General features: G+C 37.5%; 1 protein-coding gene across 1 annotated transcript in view; it reads left to right on the plus strand.

Moving 5' to 3' along the window:
• The window catches only part of EPRS1 (glutamyl-prolyl-tRNA synthetase 1), a 67,385-nt gene that overhangs the window by 21,171 nt on the left and 27,308 nt on the right, over positions 1-18,906 (plus strand). Inside the window, exons 11-18 of the mRNA XM_035010106.1 lie at positions 529-613; positions 1,031-1,090; positions 6,928-7,038; positions 9,031-9,167; positions 9,987-10,194; positions 10,746-10,858; positions 12,543-12,660; positions 18,107-18,463. Of these exons, the coding sequence (XP_034865997.1) occupies positions 529-613; positions 1,031-1,090; positions 6,928-7,038; positions 9,031-9,167; positions 9,987-10,194; positions 10,746-10,858; positions 12,543-12,660; positions 18,107-18,463 (1,189 nt within the window). The remainder of the gene's footprint in view (positions 1-528; positions 614-1,030; positions 1,091-6,927; positions 7,039-9,030; positions 9,168-9,986; positions 10,195-10,745; positions 10,859-12,542; positions 12,661-18,106; positions 18,464-18,906) is intronic.

An 18,906-nucleotide genomic window follows, 5' to 3' on the forward strand; every position in this document is an offset into this window, starting at 1 on the left:
AAAGGCAAGTTTATCTTGGGCTCCCGGCAGAGAGTTTTATTGCAAACTTAACTAAAGTTTGCAAATTTCTGCAGAATGTTAATAAACAATGTATATATTTTTTACAACCCAAAGGACTTTGTGAAGTGTATTCATACATGGATGACATGATACCATCTCTTATCTGATTCTCATGGTCGTATATAGAATAGGGACCTTGAATATTTGTTAAATTAAAAGCAAATAAGAATGTTCTAATGCATGGGTTTTCCATATTTGAAGATGTCACCTCTGTCTTTTTTGAAATGTGTTTTACTATTTCTAGTAGTGCATTTATTTTACTGAGCAGTATTTGACTAGTAAGCAGTTTTCCTCTTCCATGAATGTGGGCTCACCTGGTATTTGATCTACCCAGTTATTATATAAACAACTCAGTCCAAATATTTCACAAGCTGACTATAATTTATTATTCATTAAGGTATTTTGTACTGCTTGTGTTTGTACATTAAAAAGATCTCCTTGGCACTTACAAATTTCCCTATTTCCCAGGGATGACCCAAGGTTTCCTACTGTTCGTGGTGTGCTCAGAAGAGGGATGACTGTTGAAGGGCTGAAACAGTTTATTGCTGCTCAGGTGACCTACACTTTGTTTTCCAGGTTCTCTGTTTTAGTTTTCAAGTGTCTTATTAATATCCTTTTAGTCTCTATTATTCCTGTTTGTTCTATTCCTTGTTCCTTATAACACAAGGGCAGATTTTTTTTTTTTTTATAAGGAGTATGTTTATAATAGTGGAAAATTGAGAATGTCCTACTCTTGTAAGCTGAAGTGGAACAAAGGCAGCCTGTAGTATTTTTATATAGTGAAATATATGGCTCTTGACTGGCTGTTCAGGGTAACCAAATTGTTTGTGCATACTAGGTTTCATATTCCAGTGGAAGTAAACTTGCAAGTATTTATTGGGTTTATTTTTTTTATAACATGCTTAGCTTAAATGAAATACTCTAATGAATACTTTTTTCCTTTTAAATCATTTTATTATTGATTTTCTAGGGCTCTTCACGTTCAGTTGTGAACATGGAATGGGACAAAATTTGGGCATTTAATAAAAAGGTACACGTTTTGACTCTTGGTCCTCCTTTCTTGTGCCTAATTCCTGAATAATATGATATGTGTAGAATTCATTAGTGTGTTCATTGTAGAGAAAATTTTGTGAAGAATGTTACCATTTTGCAGACCTTCAGGAAAATGGAATGTTTTCCTTTCTTAAACCTATAAAGAGCATTAAGCTTGTTAGCTATACCAAACAAGTCACAATGATTAAAACAAATTAACTTGGAGTTAATGGGGAGTGGTAACAGTTTTTTCCTTAAATCTTTTATGAACATTGCATTTCATTTTTCTGCTTTCAAGCTGCGAGCTCTCTGTAAGAAGGTATTACTTAACGCTTTTATTTGCCTTACTTAGCACATAGCTTTTAGCATATTACATGTTATAACCCGAGATGTTATACAGCTTTGAAGCACAATCACATTTATATAAAAGACTTGCTTATACAAATCCACTGAAAATGCATTATTCCTAGTTTTAAGAAACGTGTCCTCTAGTTTTCTTTGTGGCAAGGGGAAGATTTGGCTAACTTCATTCCACTGTTCCCTTGTGTGCTGAGAGGACAGAGTTTGAAAGTTGTATGTTTCACCCAGTTGTATAGAAGGTTCACTAATTTTAATTCCTGTGTCTTATTGAATCTAGCTTTTTTTTTAACGGTTTCTTAAATGAAAGTCAAATAAGGAATACTGCATATTGACATTGTTAATTACCAATTGGAAGCAGATGCTTAGACACTATAATAAGGCAAATCATTAAGATGCCATGTTTTAAACTATAGTTTCTGTGATTGTGTTCTGTACTTTTTTTTTTCTTACTGCTGCTTGATTGTGCTGATGCCTTGCCTCAAGAAATACTTGCTTGTCTCGCATGTGTCTTGAATTTGTTTTATTCAGTCTTGTGTGTTTTTGATACATAAAGGAATTAATTGGTTCTTTCTGTTGCTGCAGTTACTAATAATAAATACAAGTAGAATTTACAGGCAAAGTTAATTTGGTGTACTTTTCATTAATAACCCAAATTTTAAAGGTTTTAAATTTTAATAAAGTTATACATGTGCATTTGGTTCAAATACATGAACTATATTTCACCATGGTCAGAGAGTTCTGTAGGGTCTGTTAAGGTGAGCAGCATATTCCCCTCTTCTTTCCTTCCATTTTCTCCCCCTAGAGGAATCACTTTCAGCTCTTTTAGATCATTCTTTCGGTATTTTTATTGCCTGTATCTCTAAATAAGATGTGTGTTGCTACTTCTTGATTTTTTTTTTTTTTTAAGTTTCAAGCATTCTCATTTGACTCCCACAATGGAAAGAGGGGACATGGGTCTCTTACTTTTTCTCAGACCCTGTTGGTTTCTTGTAGTTGATTGTTTTCCCTCATTTGTTTAGTTTTCTAATTCCGTCTCCAGCTCTCCTCGAGATGTCTGAATTTCCTACCAAGATGTTCTTGTGCCTCCGTATTCTTTCAGTTTCATCGTGGCGACAGCTCTGCCAGAGCCTTCTGTGCTGCTCTGTGCTGATCTGGATTAGAGGCCCGTTAGCTTCTGAAGCTCAGCAGTTTTCTGAGGTCAGCCATCATCGTCCTGGGATCCCGTTTGCTTTTGTTTTGTGATGGATCACCTGGTTCTTGGATCTCTTTTTATGTTTCTCTTACTTGGCTGTGCTCTGTCCTTTGGTAGCTCCCTGAGAAGGGGGCAAGGGATGAAGATTTTTGAGACCTTGTGTATGACCTTTTTCACTCTGAAATTGCATGATGATGTGCTGTGGTGGGGCTCTGTTTTCATCCTTATCCGCTGGAAGAACATGTGGCTTCTGGTCTGGAAACTCATTCCTTCAGTTCTGGGAAATTTTCTTGAATCCTTTCTTTGTTTTTTCTCTACTTTGTTTTCTTCTCCCTGGAACTCCTCTTTAGCAGATGTTGGACTGGTCCTCCAATTTTATTTTCTCTCATTTTCCATCTCATGTTTTGGATTTGCTTTGTGCTAGATTGACTCAACTTTATCTTCCCACCCTCCCATTGAGTTTTTCATTTATGTATCATATTTCCAAGATTTCTTTTATGTTCTCTGAATTAAAAAAAAAAAACTTCTTGTTCCTGTTTCATGCTTAGAATACTAACATCAATAGGAATTTTATCTTGTGGTATCTCTTTCCTGCAGATTATTTTGGCTTTTTGTTTCATATTAAAGGCATATTAAAGACATCTCAGAGGTCTGGGGATAGTCTTGGTTATCTGCTCATGTTTAACATGGAGGACTAAAGGAGCAGTTAGAAGCCCCATAAGAAAGAGTTGGACTTGTCATCTGAGCCTCACTGTAGGATGACCTGGTTGAGTCAGTTAGTTGGAGAACCTCTATGTCGGTAATTTTATCTCTTATCTCTTGGGTTAGGCAGTTTTCCCAGAGGAGTTTCTTTTAATTACTGCCTGAAGTATGAAGGCTTGGCTGCCAGAGCTTTGGAGCTGGACAGAGGAAGACTGAGGGCCTTTCTATCTAGTATTATGCATTCACTTAATTCCCTCATCTCTTTGTGCAGTACCCTCACCTTCAGCTCCTCCTGATATCTGCCAGGATCTAGGCCCCCTCCTCCTTGCAGAGTAAACTTCCCTTCTGCAGTGGGGATGGGGGAGGGGCAGTTGCCTCATTTATGGAGCAGAGAAGGGGATGTTTCCATAATGGTTTTCAGATTCCAGGATTTTGTTGTTGTTGTCTCCTCTTTGATTACACTGATTTTTCTGGGTTTGTGCTTTTAAACAAACAAAAAAAATCCTTTATGTCTTTTTAGAGGGTATGTGGGAGGGAAAGTAGATGAGTATTCTTCAGCAGCTTTGTTTATCCATACATCTGTGGGACCTCTAATCATTAAGCACCATGTTGAAAACAGCACAATTAAAACATTTTGATTGGTAGTAAAAATGAAGTTATTCTGATGACATACCTTTTTGTTTTTATTGCTGGCTTTCCTCACCTCTTCCTGTACTTCCTTCACTTTGCCACTCTTTCTGCCCCTTGAGGTACAGATCTCTTATTTAGGTTTCATGTCCCATTCAGTCTGATTATTGCTTTGTTATTTTGTAGTTTGCTCTATCTTTCTTTCCAAGCTCTGTGAATAAAATGTAAGTGAAGCATCACTGAACTAAATTTAACGCCGTGGCACTGTGAGGCAGTCATTAAGGACGGAGATAAAATGTTATTCTTTGGACACTCTCCCACTCTTAGTAAGTTAGCATCTTTGTTAAAGTATCTTCTGGTAAAGGACAAGAGGATTAACTCTGGATTAGCTGCAACTCTTTTAAGTACATGCTCCTTTGGAGAAAGAGCTTTATTTACAGAGTAGAGCATATGTGGCAAAGAAAAGGGGAGAAATGGATGGAGCGGACAGTGAGATGTGGGGTGGGTAATGATCTCAATATCCCTCTGAAAATACTGTAACGCATGTTTTCTTAGCCTGACTTTTCATGTTGGTAGGAAACTAATACATCATTTTTCTGAATCATAATTAAATAGAAGCTATCTGGTTCCATTAAATAATCTACCTTGATACTGATAGGAGACATTTCACTAGCTTACTCTTTATTAACCTCTCTAATTTTCTTCTTGGTTTTATGGAACTGTTAAGATTTGAACTCTTCAGTCCAGGCAGAGAAGTCATAGCTTTAAGGTGTTCATTTCAGAGTAATACTTGCTTACATCAACCTTCCTTTACTGCTTTAATTTTAAAATCTGTGTTAGTATTTTAGTGGCATGATAATATAATAGTTTTTCCCCCAAATCTCATCCCAACCCTCTTGCCTCTGCCCCTACCTAGTAAATTAAAAGTATGTAGCGACTTCTCTCTTTGACCCCAAATAAGGAAAGTCTTCCTTCAAACGAAAAATTTTCAAGTAAACCCCAGTACATAAAAGGGTAGCTGTTCTGGTGGGAGTGTGTTAAGGGTTCTGGAGTCTTCTCAGTCCCAGGCCTGTCCTTCCCCCATTGGGTGGTGTCTGCCAGGGCAACCCCTTGAAATCCCTGGGACCATTTGGAGTAATTTGATCCAGAAATATTTAGAATTAGTATAATTTTAGAGCTGAAAAAGACTTTTTTTTTTTAATTTAAAGATTTTTATTTACTTATTTAACAGAGAGAGAGAGAGAGCACAAGTAGGCAGAGCGGCAGACAGAGGGAGAGGGAGAAGCAGGCTTCCCACCGAGCAGGGAGCCCGATGCGGGGCTCGATCCCAGGACCCTGGGATCATGACCTGAGCCGAAGGTAGCCGCTTAACGACTGAGCCACCCAGGCGCCCCTGAAAAAGACTTTTAATCCAAGATTTCCCAGACTTGACTGTTCGTGACTATCCTGTGGAATGCTTGTTAAAAATAGATTTCTAGACTTTACTCCAGACTAATATTACGTTCATTATCCTGTAGGATTAAGTGGCCTGAGAAGCTGTGCTAGCCACTGCTCTAAGTGATCATTGTAAATAGTTAGGTGTGAGAAACCTTCTCCTCTTGTCAGTTGAGGAAACTGAGCTGCAGTGAACTGGAGTAAGTTTCTCAGGCCGGCTTGTTTAGTTTTAGCTTCTTTAAAGAAATTATATCTTCCTGGCTTAAATACTGCACTGAGGAATCACAAATTAAGTCTTTGATCATTTTAGCCCAATTGAAGCTGAAAGGAGGAACCTTTTACTAGTAAGAATGACCTTTAAGCTAATTCAAGGGAAGGAAAGAATGGAATAATAAATATAGAGAGAGGCTGGCCCTGATTTACTACCAACATGAAATATTAGCCATGAGGAGTAGCAGACACAGGGAAGTTAAAGAGCTTTTCAAGCTTTTTTTATGAGTGACTCTCTGAGTCACTCAGAATTTTCATATCATTCTTTTCAGAAGCTGAAAAATAATCTCAAAGCAAACAAACAAAAAACAACCAAACAGTGGTAACAACGAGATAATACAAAACAAAACAAACGTAGCCAAATTTAATTAGCCATACCACTATTTCCTACATCCAACTTAGCTGTTTATACATATGCCTCTATCTACATTTTTCTTTCATATGCTTTATTTAGTGTCTAAACACTGCTGTTGTGTGTGGTCATCATGGATAATTTTAAATTGAACAGCGAAGTGAGGAAAATACATCAGATTCAGAAGGGCATGCTACTGCTGTTCTGGAGATGGAGTTAGGTTAGAGCACAGCGAGTAGGACCATTCATTCAGTGAATCTGCAAATGTTTGTTGATCACCTGTGTGTGCCAGGCCCTTGCTAAGTACTGGGAACACAGTGGTCCCTATATATGTAGCTTGCAGACCAGTAGAAATGTCTTGTTTATACTATGAGTTTATAGAATTGCCTTATTATAGTGCCCTAATGCTTTGTTTTTGATGGTGATGTGTTGCTTAACACTGATTAAAAATGATGCTAAAATAAAGTATCTATATTCTTTGAAACGGACTTCTCCAACAATACAAAATGACATATCACTTACCTATAGCCGCTTAACGACTGAGCCACCCAGGCGCCCCTGATCTATAACCCCGCAGCACGATTTTTCCTCACCTTCTAATACCAGAGTTAAAAGTTTTTTTCAAAAGTAATATTTTGCTTTAACTAATTGGTTTCTTTTCACCTGTCAGTAGTTATTCTTGGGAAGGAACTCTAAATTTCATGTAGTTTTCGATTATGATTGTTTTCTTTTTTTCTACTGGACATTTAAATATTAGAGGAGATTTAGCAGGTAAACCAAAAAATTAGTAAATGCAGTAACAAAGAAAGCCAGTTAGTATTCCTGTGCTATTATTTATTTTACTTACGAAGTTTTAAAAATATCTGAATGTTTTAACACGAGGATGCATTTGTTGCAGGTTATTGACCCGGTGGCCCCACGATATGTTGCATTACTGAAGAAAGAAGTGATTCCAGTGAATATCCCTGAGGCTCAGGAGGAGATGAAAGAAGTAGCCAAACACCCAAAGGTCACCCGACACTTTCACCAGTGTTATTCTTAGAAGGAGCAAGACACTAAAAGGGAAAATGTGGTTTGGGGCAATAGCATGGTTTTGAGATCGTTTTTTATTCAACATTATTTGTCAGGATTTTGATACTAATTAAGGGTTTCTTGCTGAAGCAATTTATTCTAGTAATAATCCACACCACATCTCAGAACTTTTACACTCTGTGCCTATTTTTTTTTTATTCTGTAGAGATATCCTATAATAAAAGTTTATCTTTTCCTGGAGTCATTTTAAAAGATGATACTATAATTCATGCTCTTTATGGGGAAGCTGAGGTGCAGTCTCTGTTAACTGGGTTATTCATTGTTGCCTTTGTCTTTAAGCCAAAACATTAGACCTAGTAATGTTGAATCACAATTTTTTTTTTTTAAATAAGCTTCATGCCCAATGTGGGGCTTGAACTCATGACCCTGAGATCAAGAGTCACACGCTGTACCGATTGAGCCAGCCAGGTGCCCTTTGAATAACAGTTTTCGTCCAGAATCTATCACACTGCCATTTAGTCTGTTTTAGAGAATATCAGTGAAGTGAGGATGAAATCTGTTCATCTAAATTCAGAATATAAATCTTAGATACAGATAGTAGGGAATTCCTCTTAGTTAAACCATAGTTGTTGTATTAGTTATGACTGCTTGATTGACAACTTTGAAGCAAAAATAGATCCTTTTATTCCAGCTTTGTGGTCGTCTATAAATACCTTCATTGTATAATGGAGACTCATAGACTAACTCACCCATACAATAGGCTAGTATACTCATAACCTTACTCATAACTATGGTATGTTCACAGACTAAGTCACATATAAAATAATATGCATCTAAGTTGTAGCCTTATGTGATTGCCTTTCTATATGACATTGGCTGTTTTTAACTTTAAAGATTTGAGTTGTTTTAAGGGGACTCCTAATAAGATTTGAAAAGAGTATGTATCTATGATTGATTTGGCTTTGCCTTTATCTTACATCTGATTGGTTCAACCAGGTGATGGTGCTATCTATGTATCATGTCACCCACTACAGTTAGCGTAATTGTGAAGCTTACTGAATGCTTTGAAACTTGAATGGCGAGGATAAAATGTTCTAAGGTGCTTATTTGTTAAAGTGATCGTTGTGTTCAGATAGCTTAGTTAATAGTTACACGAGTAATAAAGGATAAGTAGTAAAGGACCAATTGATTTGGAGACACTCTTTCAATGATAACTGGATTGCTCAGTGTGATCTTTGGAATCTTTGTTACCATTTTCCTCACAAAGTGTTGTAGATTTAGCCTGTTAGCATTCTTTTCTGAGCCCAGCAGAATATAGGTCGATACAGCATACTAATTTTTCTCAAATGCATTGGTACATTTATTGAACAGTTATTAAACACATGCTATGTAACATTTATTTCAAAAAATCTTAGACTGGGCTTCTTTTGAAGTCCGTCAAACAAAAACTGAAAGTTAACACACTGTTCTTTTTATTCTCCAGATCTTTTTTCTTCTTTATGTAATATACACTGAAAAGAGAAAATTTATCTGTCTATACAAATATGACGCTCTTCGTCTTCTAAAAGATGAAAGGTCCACCATTTCCTGCTGTGGTGACATCTGTTGTCCTGTAATGTTTTACAGCCACTGATGAGTGACTTCCTTTTCTCCTTTGCTGCCAAGCATTAGTGACATTCTGAGGATAGCAAAGCAGATTCTGGTTGGAGGGACACCAAAGACAAATACTGTCTTAGCTCTGAAAACAAAGAATTTTAGGCTGGAAGTAATTTTAGGGACAGCTCAACAGCTCACTTCATCTGACTCCCATTAGCATTATTGGTCAGGTGACTGACCACCTGTCACAGAGCCGGGGTTCAACACGTTTGGTTAAAGAATGAAATGAATGAATATATAAATTTGTATGCTGCATTCAATAAGCTGTTTCAATCAACATTCTCTCTCTCTCTCTTTTTTTTTTAATAATCAGAATCCTGATGTTGGCTTGAAGCCGGTGTGGTACAGTCCTAAAGTTTTCATTGAAGGGGCTGATGCAGAGACATTGTCAGAAGGGGAGATGGTTACCTTTATAAATTGGGGCAACATCAACATTACTAAAATAAACAAGTAAGAACTTTTCGTCTGTTTTTATTAAATATGGAAGGGAATTCTTGTTTATTCACTTACTAAAAATGACCAGATTTAGACTCATTCGTTTTTCCAACTGGTAAATCTGCTCAGGCGTAGAAACTGCCAATTCTGGACACACAGCAAATTTCTTTTCCGTATGTGTTCCAGTTTATTAATCTTGGGATATGTTTTGCTTGTGATGTTGCAAATTACTGTGTCTAGATGTAAAAAAAAAGTTCTAATGCTTACGGGTCCCTTTTTGTCATCTAATTCTCGTTGTACAGTTGCCTGGGGAAGGGGTCCTTTGGACAGAATTTGTATATATAACATTCTTTATTCTAAAATCTGCTTTAAAATTAATTGTTTTGTGATGAATATGAACTTTCTAGTTATTATAGTGTGCTACACTTGTTAGTTTGTTCTTAAGATCACATAAATGGAACATAGTATGCTAATAAAATTAATTTGTATAAACTCTGAAATCTGAATTGTCCAGTCATTACATATGATTTCAAGTAATTGTTAAATGTTTAAAAATACAATACTTTACATTTTTTAATGTTTAATTCAGATGACTTTAAAATTTGTAAATATGTTCATGTTCTTCATCAGATGTGTGTGCATCTGTTCTCCAGTAGTTTATGTTTTATTCATCTCTTAACCAATATATGTCTGGAACATATTAGAAGTTCAAATAAATGTTTGCTTTGACATTTTTCCAAAGAAAATTCCTAGCCATTTATTACAAGTGTAGGACAAATAATGCATTTATGACAATTATGGTTTTCTTTAAACACCTTTTGATCTTATATCTAGAAATGCAGATGGAAAAATTGTATCTCTTGATGCAAAATTGAATTTGGAGAACAAAGACTACAAGAAAACCACGAAGATCACGTGGCTGGCAGAGACGGCACATGCTCTTCCTATTCCTGCAATCTGTGTCACTTACGAGCACTTGATCACAAAGCCAGTGCTGGGAAAAGATGAGGACTTTAAGCAGTATGTCAACAAGAACAGTAAGGTAGCCTTCTAAAAGAAACCATGTTTCTTTTTTCCTTGTTATATAAACTTTTTTAGAATTTTAAAATTACTTTTAAGTATTTGGTTTTCAAGTAAAATGGAAAAGATCTGTAAAATTTTGTTAAAATGAAAAGATGTGTGAAAGAGTGATGTTTCCATTTTACTGAAGATTGGAGCTGAAACACAATGCAGTTAAGGAACTTGCTTATGCTTAAGTGCTGTGCTGCTATGCCTCTCAGCTAGGTCTCTCTGTGCTTTTCGCACTGCAGCTCATATTGGTGGTGGGAAACTCACTTATATGTGCAGGGATACCAATCATGTTGGTTGAAAGGTTTCCTGAAGTTCATCAGTTTGTCAATTTTAACTTTTAAAAATACTGTATATGTAATTGTTTACTTCTTTACTGTTTCACTGCATCTGCTTAAGTAGTAAAGTTTTTAACATATCTTTAAGAGTATTCCACCTTCTGGAAAGACAACTTATATTTTAGAGTTGTTTTCAGTGCTCTGATTTCTAAGCACAGGTGTATTTTGGTCTTTATCATCTTTACAGCATGAAGAGCTAATGCTGGGGGATCCCTGCCTTAAGGATTTGAAAAAAGGAGACATTATACAACTCCAGAGAAGAGGATTCTTCATATGTGATCAGCCGTATGAACCTGTTAGGTAAGTAAATGTCATTGAGCATTTAAATGAAAATGCTTAACATTCTTACAGTAAATAAGATTTAAAAATCACATTTCTTTTTTTTTTTTAATTTTTTTTATTCTTACATTACATCATTAGTTTTAGATGAAGTGTTCCATGATTCATTGTTTGTGCATAACACCCAGTGCTCCATGCAGAACGTGCCCTCCTCAATACCCACCACCAGGCTAACCCATCCTCCCACCCCCCTCCCCTCTAGAACCCTGTTTGTTTTTCAGAGTCCATCGTCTCTCATGGTTCGTCTACCCCTCCGATTTCCCCCGCTTCATTCTTCCCCTCCCGCTACCCTCTTCTTCTTCTTTTTTTTTTTTTCTTAACATATATTGCATTATTTGTTTCAGAGGTACAGATCTGAGATTCAACAGTCTTGCACAATTCACAGCGCTTACCAGAGCACATACCCTCCCCAGTGTCTATCACCCAGTCACCCCATCCCTCCCACCCCACCCCCCACCCCAACCCTCAGTTTGTTTCCTGCAATTAAGAATTCCTCATATCAGTGAGATCATATGATACATGTCTTTCTCTGTTTGACTTATAAAAATCACATTTCTACCAAAATTCTGTACCTGATAATCCTCTATTCAGTTTGATATTTGCCTTTTATATTTAATATTTGAAACTTTATAGTAACAAGCAATAACTTTGAAACAGCATAATAACGAATTATTCATTTCTAAAATTAAACTGTCTTATAATTCATCTTCATGTAATCCAAGTAAAAGAAAAAAATTTCAGTATGTCTTTGGGTGAAAATTATTACTATTACCTTCTTCTTTATAGCGTATTTTCATTAGATTGTATTGTAGAATATAAATAATGCAGCAGGTACATTTAGAGGAAAATAGTAAATTGTATCTCAATAAAGCTATTATTTAAAAATGTTGAAGCAATATATAGGATCCTATTGTTACTAAATTCTTCTCTTTTTATTTTCACTTGAGCTTTTACTACAAAATTTGAAGAAATCATTTGCTCATGAATAGTCTCAGGGGCAGTGGATTTTGCTAATTACTGTACTTTTTAGAATTGGGAAATTCTTTTTTTTTTTTAAAGGTTTTATTTATTTATTTGAGACCGAGAGAATGAGAGAGGCAGAGAGCACATGAGAGGGAGGAGGGTCAGAGGGAGAAGCAGGCTCCCCGCCGAGCAGGGAGCCCGATGCGGGACTCGATCCCGGGACTCCAGGATCATGACCTGAGCCGAAGGCAGTCGTTTAACCAACTGAGCCACCCAGGCGCCCCTAGAATTGGGAAATTATTATGTTTTATAGAAATTCTCCTGTTTATAAGCAGATTCGGTGTGGTATGGAGATGCATTTGCTTTCAGTCACGAACGAGCACCCACTAGTGCCATTTCTGGTAGCAGGCAGAGTAGCTGCACTTTTGTCCTGGAGTTAGCGTGTTTTTATCTATAAAAGTTCTTAAACTGGAAGGTTATAATTAGTACTGAGAATTTTTATTTATCCATTGTTTTTAAACTACTCTGAAGAGCTTCTGATTTGAATAATAAGGGAATGGACTGTTTATACTTTGAGAAGTATTAACGTGGTGCCATTGAATTAATCTAGGAATTCAGTTTTAATTACTGCCACATAATTTTGTTGAAATGAACTTTTTTTGGCCCTCTGTTTTCTCTTTAGCCCATATAGCTGCAAAGAAGCCCCATGTGTTTTGATATACGTTCCTGATGGACATACAAAGGAAATGCCAACATCTGGGTCAAGGGAAAAGACCAAGGTAGAAACAACAAAAAATGAGGTAAACATTGACTTTCATGGATATGTCTCTAATCAACCATCTTTTTACGCCAGGATTTGGAATCTTTCTTTACAAGTGGTTGTCTGTCTTACTGTTGACATTGAAGAGGACAGTGGCTCTTAGTTTGGGGGTTTTGTTGTAGTCTTGTCCTTTCCTGTAAGTTTTCAGAATACCTTGCAGAACAAGATTTTTTAGATTTATTATATGAAAAATTGAGAAAGAGTAGTTTAATTTAGAATGATTCCCCCCCCCCCCCCACCAGTATTGCTGCAGTAGTTGCTTTTCTTTTTACATACTTTTTTAATTTTTAAAGTAATCTCTACACCCAGGGTCAGGCTCAAACTCACAACCCTGAGATCAAGAGTCACACACTCCACTGACTGAGACAGCCAGGCACCCCAAATCCTTTTTTTTTTTAAAGATTTTATTTATTTGACAGAGACACAGTGAGAGAGGGAACACAAGCACGGGGAGTGGGAGAGGGAGAAGCAGGCTTCCCTCCGGAGCAGGGAGCCTGATGTGGGGCTCGATGCCAGGACCCTGGGATCATGACCTGAGCCAAAGGCAGACGCTTAATGACTGAGCCACCCAGGCACCCCGCCCCCCCATTTTCTTTTTAATATCCTATCTGCTTTAGTCAGGAGCATCGTGTAGAGCTGAAGAGTACATTGAGCACCACCTATTGTTAGCTACTTACTTTATACGTGGAAAAAGAACAGGAGAAATCCCTTGCCCAAGATAACAAAAGTTTTTTTTTTTTTTTTAAGATTTTATTTATTTATTTGACAGAGACAGAGAGGGAACACAAGCAGGGGGGAGTGGGAGAGGGAGAAGCAGGGTTCCCACTGAGCAGGGAGCCCGATGTGGGGCTTGATCCCAGGACCCTGGGATCATGGCCTGAGCCACCTAGACGCCCCACAAAAGTTGTTATTGACAGAGTCAGGACAGTGACCAGGCTTTCTGGTTCCCTGACTATACTTTTCTGTCAAACTCCAGTGCCTCTGAGAGAAGAGGTTCAGAAAGGAGAGCAAGAATAGGAACTGCTAGGATGTGGGTGAGAGGAAATTGTGTCACTTCCTGCCTTTTTCTTTTCCTTTCCTCTTGTGGATAATGCTTAATCTCTATGCTTAGAATGAGTTCGGAATCTGCCCAGCAGTCAGGGTTGGGAGGGACATTCCAGATGGAGACACCGCTTCCCTAGGAGACAGGGTGTGGATTTGAGAGCTGGAGACATGGTTAGAGAATGAGGGGGTCTGTAGTGTAGGCAAAGGTCTTCAATCTTCCTCAATTCACACAGTACGCTTGGTTTCTTGCTCATTTCTCCATGGCACCCATGGGCTAACTGAAATTCCTAACAGTTCTCTTTGTTAAGTAGTTAAGTTAGATAAATGTTCATATGCCAGTAGTCATTTGAAGAAATAATACACATAAGTTGAAAGAGAAGAAAAATTTTATTCTTAAAAGATTGTGTTCTTAAATTTAAATATTTTAATTTTTATTTCATTCTTAAAGTGATATACTAATCAAAAGAAAAAAATAATACCAGGGCACCTGGGTGGCTCAGTCGGTTAAGCATCTGCCTCCGGCTCAGGTCATGATCCCCTGTCGGATTGAACCCTGTGTCAGGCTCCCTGCTCAATGGCTTCTCCCTCTCCCTCTGCCTGCTACTCCCCTAGCTTGTGTACTCTCTCTCTCTCTCTAATGAATAAATAAATCTTAAAAAAGAAAAAATATTTCTTGAATCTTGGACTCAGATTGGATACTACCCTACTAATTTCCTGTTCCATAGTGATTTTCCTGTAGTATTTGATTTTAGTACAGCAGCTGTGGAAATTGTAGTTTTGCAAAGATAGGACATCGTTGAAAGGAATGTAACATACTCTAATGTTAAAATTGAACCATCCTGAGTAGTACATGCCGTGTTTGGCAACCCTATGAATTTACTGTGGCCCCCTCGGGCACCTTGATGCATAGTTTGGGATCTATAGATGTTGGGTCGGCATTGACTATTTGGCAACAGTGTAGAAGATATTTTGGCAGGTGGATTGGAAGTAGGATTAGAAGATGTGATAAGTGGTCAGGGAGCCAGAGGATGAGAGCAGGGAAGATAAAAGTAGGACATGAATTCAGGAAGTAGAATCAGTAAGACAGTAAGTCCTAATTTTGTGTGGTTGAATGGGTAAATAAATGATAAATCACTTGAGCTAGGGAAGACAGACGCACATCATATTAGGTATGAATTTGGAACTGTTTATAGTGGGAATGTCATGACTTGAGCTTTTAATTTACACAAATTAAATACTATGTGATCTCAGCCAGTCAGCTCAGTCGGTTAAGCATCTGCCTTCGGCTCAGGTCATGATCCCAGGGTCCCAGGATCAAGCCCTGCATCAGGCTCCTTGCCAGTGGGGAGCCTGCTTCTCTCTCTCCCTCTGCCCGCTGCTCCCCTTGCTTGTATGCTCTCTTTCTCTGTCAAATAAATAAATAAAATCTTTAAAAATAAATAAATAGGGCAGTTTTCAAACTTTTTAGTTTCAAGACCCTATACATGCTTAAAAATGATTGAGGGCCCTTTTTATGTGGGTTATATTTATGAGTATTTGTTATACTAAAAGTTAAAATTGACAAGTTTTTCAAAGAATTTATTCATTTTATTTTATTTATTTACTTTTTGAGCGAGAGAGAATGAGAATGGGGGTACTCAAGGTGGAGAGGTCTGAGAGAGAGAATCTTAACACACGATGTGGGAGATGTGGCTCCCCAGGCCTTCATTGGTCCCACTTACCATCAGTACCTCACACCTTCCACGTATCCTGTAAAGAAGTTAGGGTAATGCTGTAAGTTTTTGTTTTTTGGTGTTTTTTTTTCAAATTTTTATTTAAATTCTAGTTCGTTAACATATAGTGTAATACTGGTTTCAGAAGTTTATGTATTCTTAAGAAACTTTATGTCCTACAAAGTGGCAATACTAAAAATAACAGGGCTGTTTTTTTTAGAAAAAATAGGGTTGGTGCAGAACACTAAGAATCTGTATATCTCCTGTAGTTTCAGTCAAGTGGTGGCTGGTTGGCAGTCATCGAAGGCTCTATTAGCCTGGACATCCACAGTGGCTCACTCACATGGGTGGCAGTTGATGCCAACTGTTGGCTAGGAAGGGGGAAATGTCTCACAAAGCAGCTTCAAGTGACCTCTTTAGCGTGGTGTCAGGGTAGTGAGACTTTGTATATGACAACTCAGGGCTCCAGAAGTGAGTGTCCAGTAGACATGATCGAAGCAGCATTGCCTTTTATGTTTTAACCTTGAAAATCTCACATAGTGTCATTTCTGCCATGCTTGTGGTCCAAGCACTCATAAGCTTGCCCAGATTCAAGGGGAGGGGCTAGACCCCCGTCTTGATGCAGGGAGTGTCAAAGTTTGTGGATAGGTTTTGGAACCTGCACAAATCCTTATAGAAATTTAAGTACAGTTGACTAGCATTGGTATCCAGCACTGCAGGCAGCCTTAAGCCTTAGGGCTAATGCTCTCTCCCTTGATATGTAGGTCTTTGAGGGTGTTTGCCTCTAACAGAGAGCAGTGTCATCAGAATTAAAGTCTGACTCAGCGTGGATCCTGCCTAATCCTTTTTTTTTTTTCCTTTCTTGTTTTTAAAGCCCAGGAGGATAGCTCTTTGAAAGTCCTTTATCTGCACTTGCACCTTCATTAGATGGCTTAATGTTACGGTGAACAATGTTTTTAAAGTACCACCTGCACTCAAGGAAGCCACTCTTTTTTAGATTTTATTTATTTGAGAAAGAGAGGGAGAGAGCACAAGTGGGGTGAGGGAGAAGCAGACTTCCCACTGAGCAGAGAGCCTGACATGGGGCTTGATCCCTGAACCCTGGGATCATGACCTGAGCCGAAGGCAGACGCTTAACCGACTGAGCCACCAGGTACCCCAAGGAAGGCACTTCTAAAGCTTTCTCTTTTAATTGTGAGAAAGCTTTTTCCTGTATGCTTCTTTGACATCAAACATTAATATTCTGGGAGAAATCACTACAAGGTGGTGTGATTTTTCAGTGTTACCCTAATACCTTTAATACTGTTTCCCTGTTTACCAGGCATGAATGAGTCAGTTCAGGTTATCAAAAGTAAGTGTAACAGAACAGAATGTATATGTTTTTGATATAGAATGGCTCCATTTATTGTATTCTTGCTTTACCATATATATTATGCATTTATATGTGCATATTAACATTTATGGTTGAATATTTTAAAGGAGTAATTTTGAATATATGTGGGTTGTTTTTTTTTTAAGATTTTATATATCTGTTTTTTAATAATCTCTACACTCAGTATGGGGCTTGAACTCACAACCCTGAGATTAAGAGTCACATGTTCTACCAACTGAGCCAGCCAGGCACCCCAAACGTATGTGGTTTTTGACTTACATGTTGATTTCAGAACCTGACCCTCATGGAAAATGCAACTCTGATGTAGCTTGCAGTGCTCCTTAGCTAACCAGGTAAAGATGTCTGAAAAGACCATTCAGAATGCTGGGCCTGGGATCAGGACAGAGTTCCAGAGTAGAGATGAAACATTTTGGAGTTAATACACATGACTCATGAATATGGATTAAGTGGAAGCCATTAAAGAAAAAAGTCATGGGGAAGGTATGATCGTGAGCTGGGTTTTAAATTTAGAAGGGTGTCAGTAGGGTGGAAAGCTTTCTAGGCAGAAGGAAAGCATGACATTAAGAATAAAAAATAGCATAGTTATTCACTACCCAAAGATCATTTTAGTGAACATATCTCTAGGTTTATTGCATATACTTATATATAATCATATGCCTGGAAATATATAATTTTATACAAAAATGGAATCGTTCCATAGTAATGAGTTAAAATTATATCTCAGTATTTCTTGGAGGACTTGCTTGTCATCAATCTAGATATCTTTTAAAAAAAATTAATAATTCCTGAAACTTATTAATATTCACTTTTTCTCAGCCTTTGTAACTAAAAGCTTTAAGCAGATTTATTACCTTTTATTTTCCCATCACACTGATGGGGTCAAAACAGTCACTTTTCTTTTATAGTTAAAACCAGAAACAGCTTATGTAACTAATTCAAGTTCACACAGCTAGTATGTGGTGGAACAATGATTTATTCTCAGATCTTTTGGATATGTCATAATTTCTTTAATCCCCTAATGGTAAGGATTTAGGTGATTTTCAGTTTTTTACTATAATAAAAATGCTTCAGTGCATATCCATGTACCTCTACCTTTGTTTACTTCTGTCATTTTTCATTAGGATAAATTTTTAGGAATGAGATTATTTACTTAAACTTTTTAAGGGATTAAAACTTAATTTTATAGCATGAAATGTTATATGACAATTCGATATAATTTTGTGAGAGGACATTTAACATGAATTAATTATTTCACTTTTGGTTTTCTTCCTTTGTAGCCGACTACTCCTTTTAAGGAAAGACCAGGTCCTTCCTTGGATAATACTTGTGCTCCATCTGAGGATTCCTTGGTCCTTTACAACAGAGTGGCTGCTCAAGGGGATGTGGTTCGTGAATTAAAAGCCAAGAAAGCAGCAAAGGAAGATATAGATGCAGCTGTAAAACAGCTTTTGGCTTTGAAAGCTGAATATAAGGAGAAAACTGGCCAGGAATATAAACCTGGAAATCCTCCTGCGGTGGTACAGAATGTTTCTTCTATGTCATCAGCAAGTATTGTGGAAAGTAGATCTCTCTATGATGAAGTTGCTGCACAAGGGGAGGTGGTTCGTAAACTGAAAGCTGAAAAAGCCCCCAAGGTCAGTATGCTGGAACCAGTCAAGACAACACTGTGAGGAAGCTCATGAACTCAGATGGTTTAGGGTCGCTGTAGTCTCATCTTTTAAGACATATTGTATATAGACTGCTTGAATATTTTGGCAGAACAGTCCACACTTACTGATACCTGCTATGTGCCAAGCTCTGGAAATATTAACAAGAAGCAGCTCACCATCTAGTATGGGGGAGGGTATCAGGGAGGAAATACACACACTGTAATCCACGTGCTATGACTGTAATCCTCTGTGATATGTGAATTGTTCTCAAAAGCATCTGTGGTTGTAAGTGGCAGGGAAGGAAGAAACTATTCGTAAAGGATATTTAAAATAGTCCTGAGGTAGAGGAAGCCCTTTATGCGTGAACAAAGTTCAGAGAAAGTGCTCTTTAAGTAGTAGATTCATGCTTCTCGGCCTTCATTGTACAT

This window comes from Mirounga leonina, unplaced genomic scaffold, assembly GCF_011800145.1.
Source record: "Mirounga leonina isolate KUSES-001 unplaced genomic scaffold, KU_Mleo_1.0 Mir_154, whole genome shotgun sequence".
Taxonomy (NCBI): domain Eukaryota; kingdom Metazoa; phylum Chordata; class Mammalia; order Carnivora; family Phocidae; genus Mirounga; species Mirounga leonina.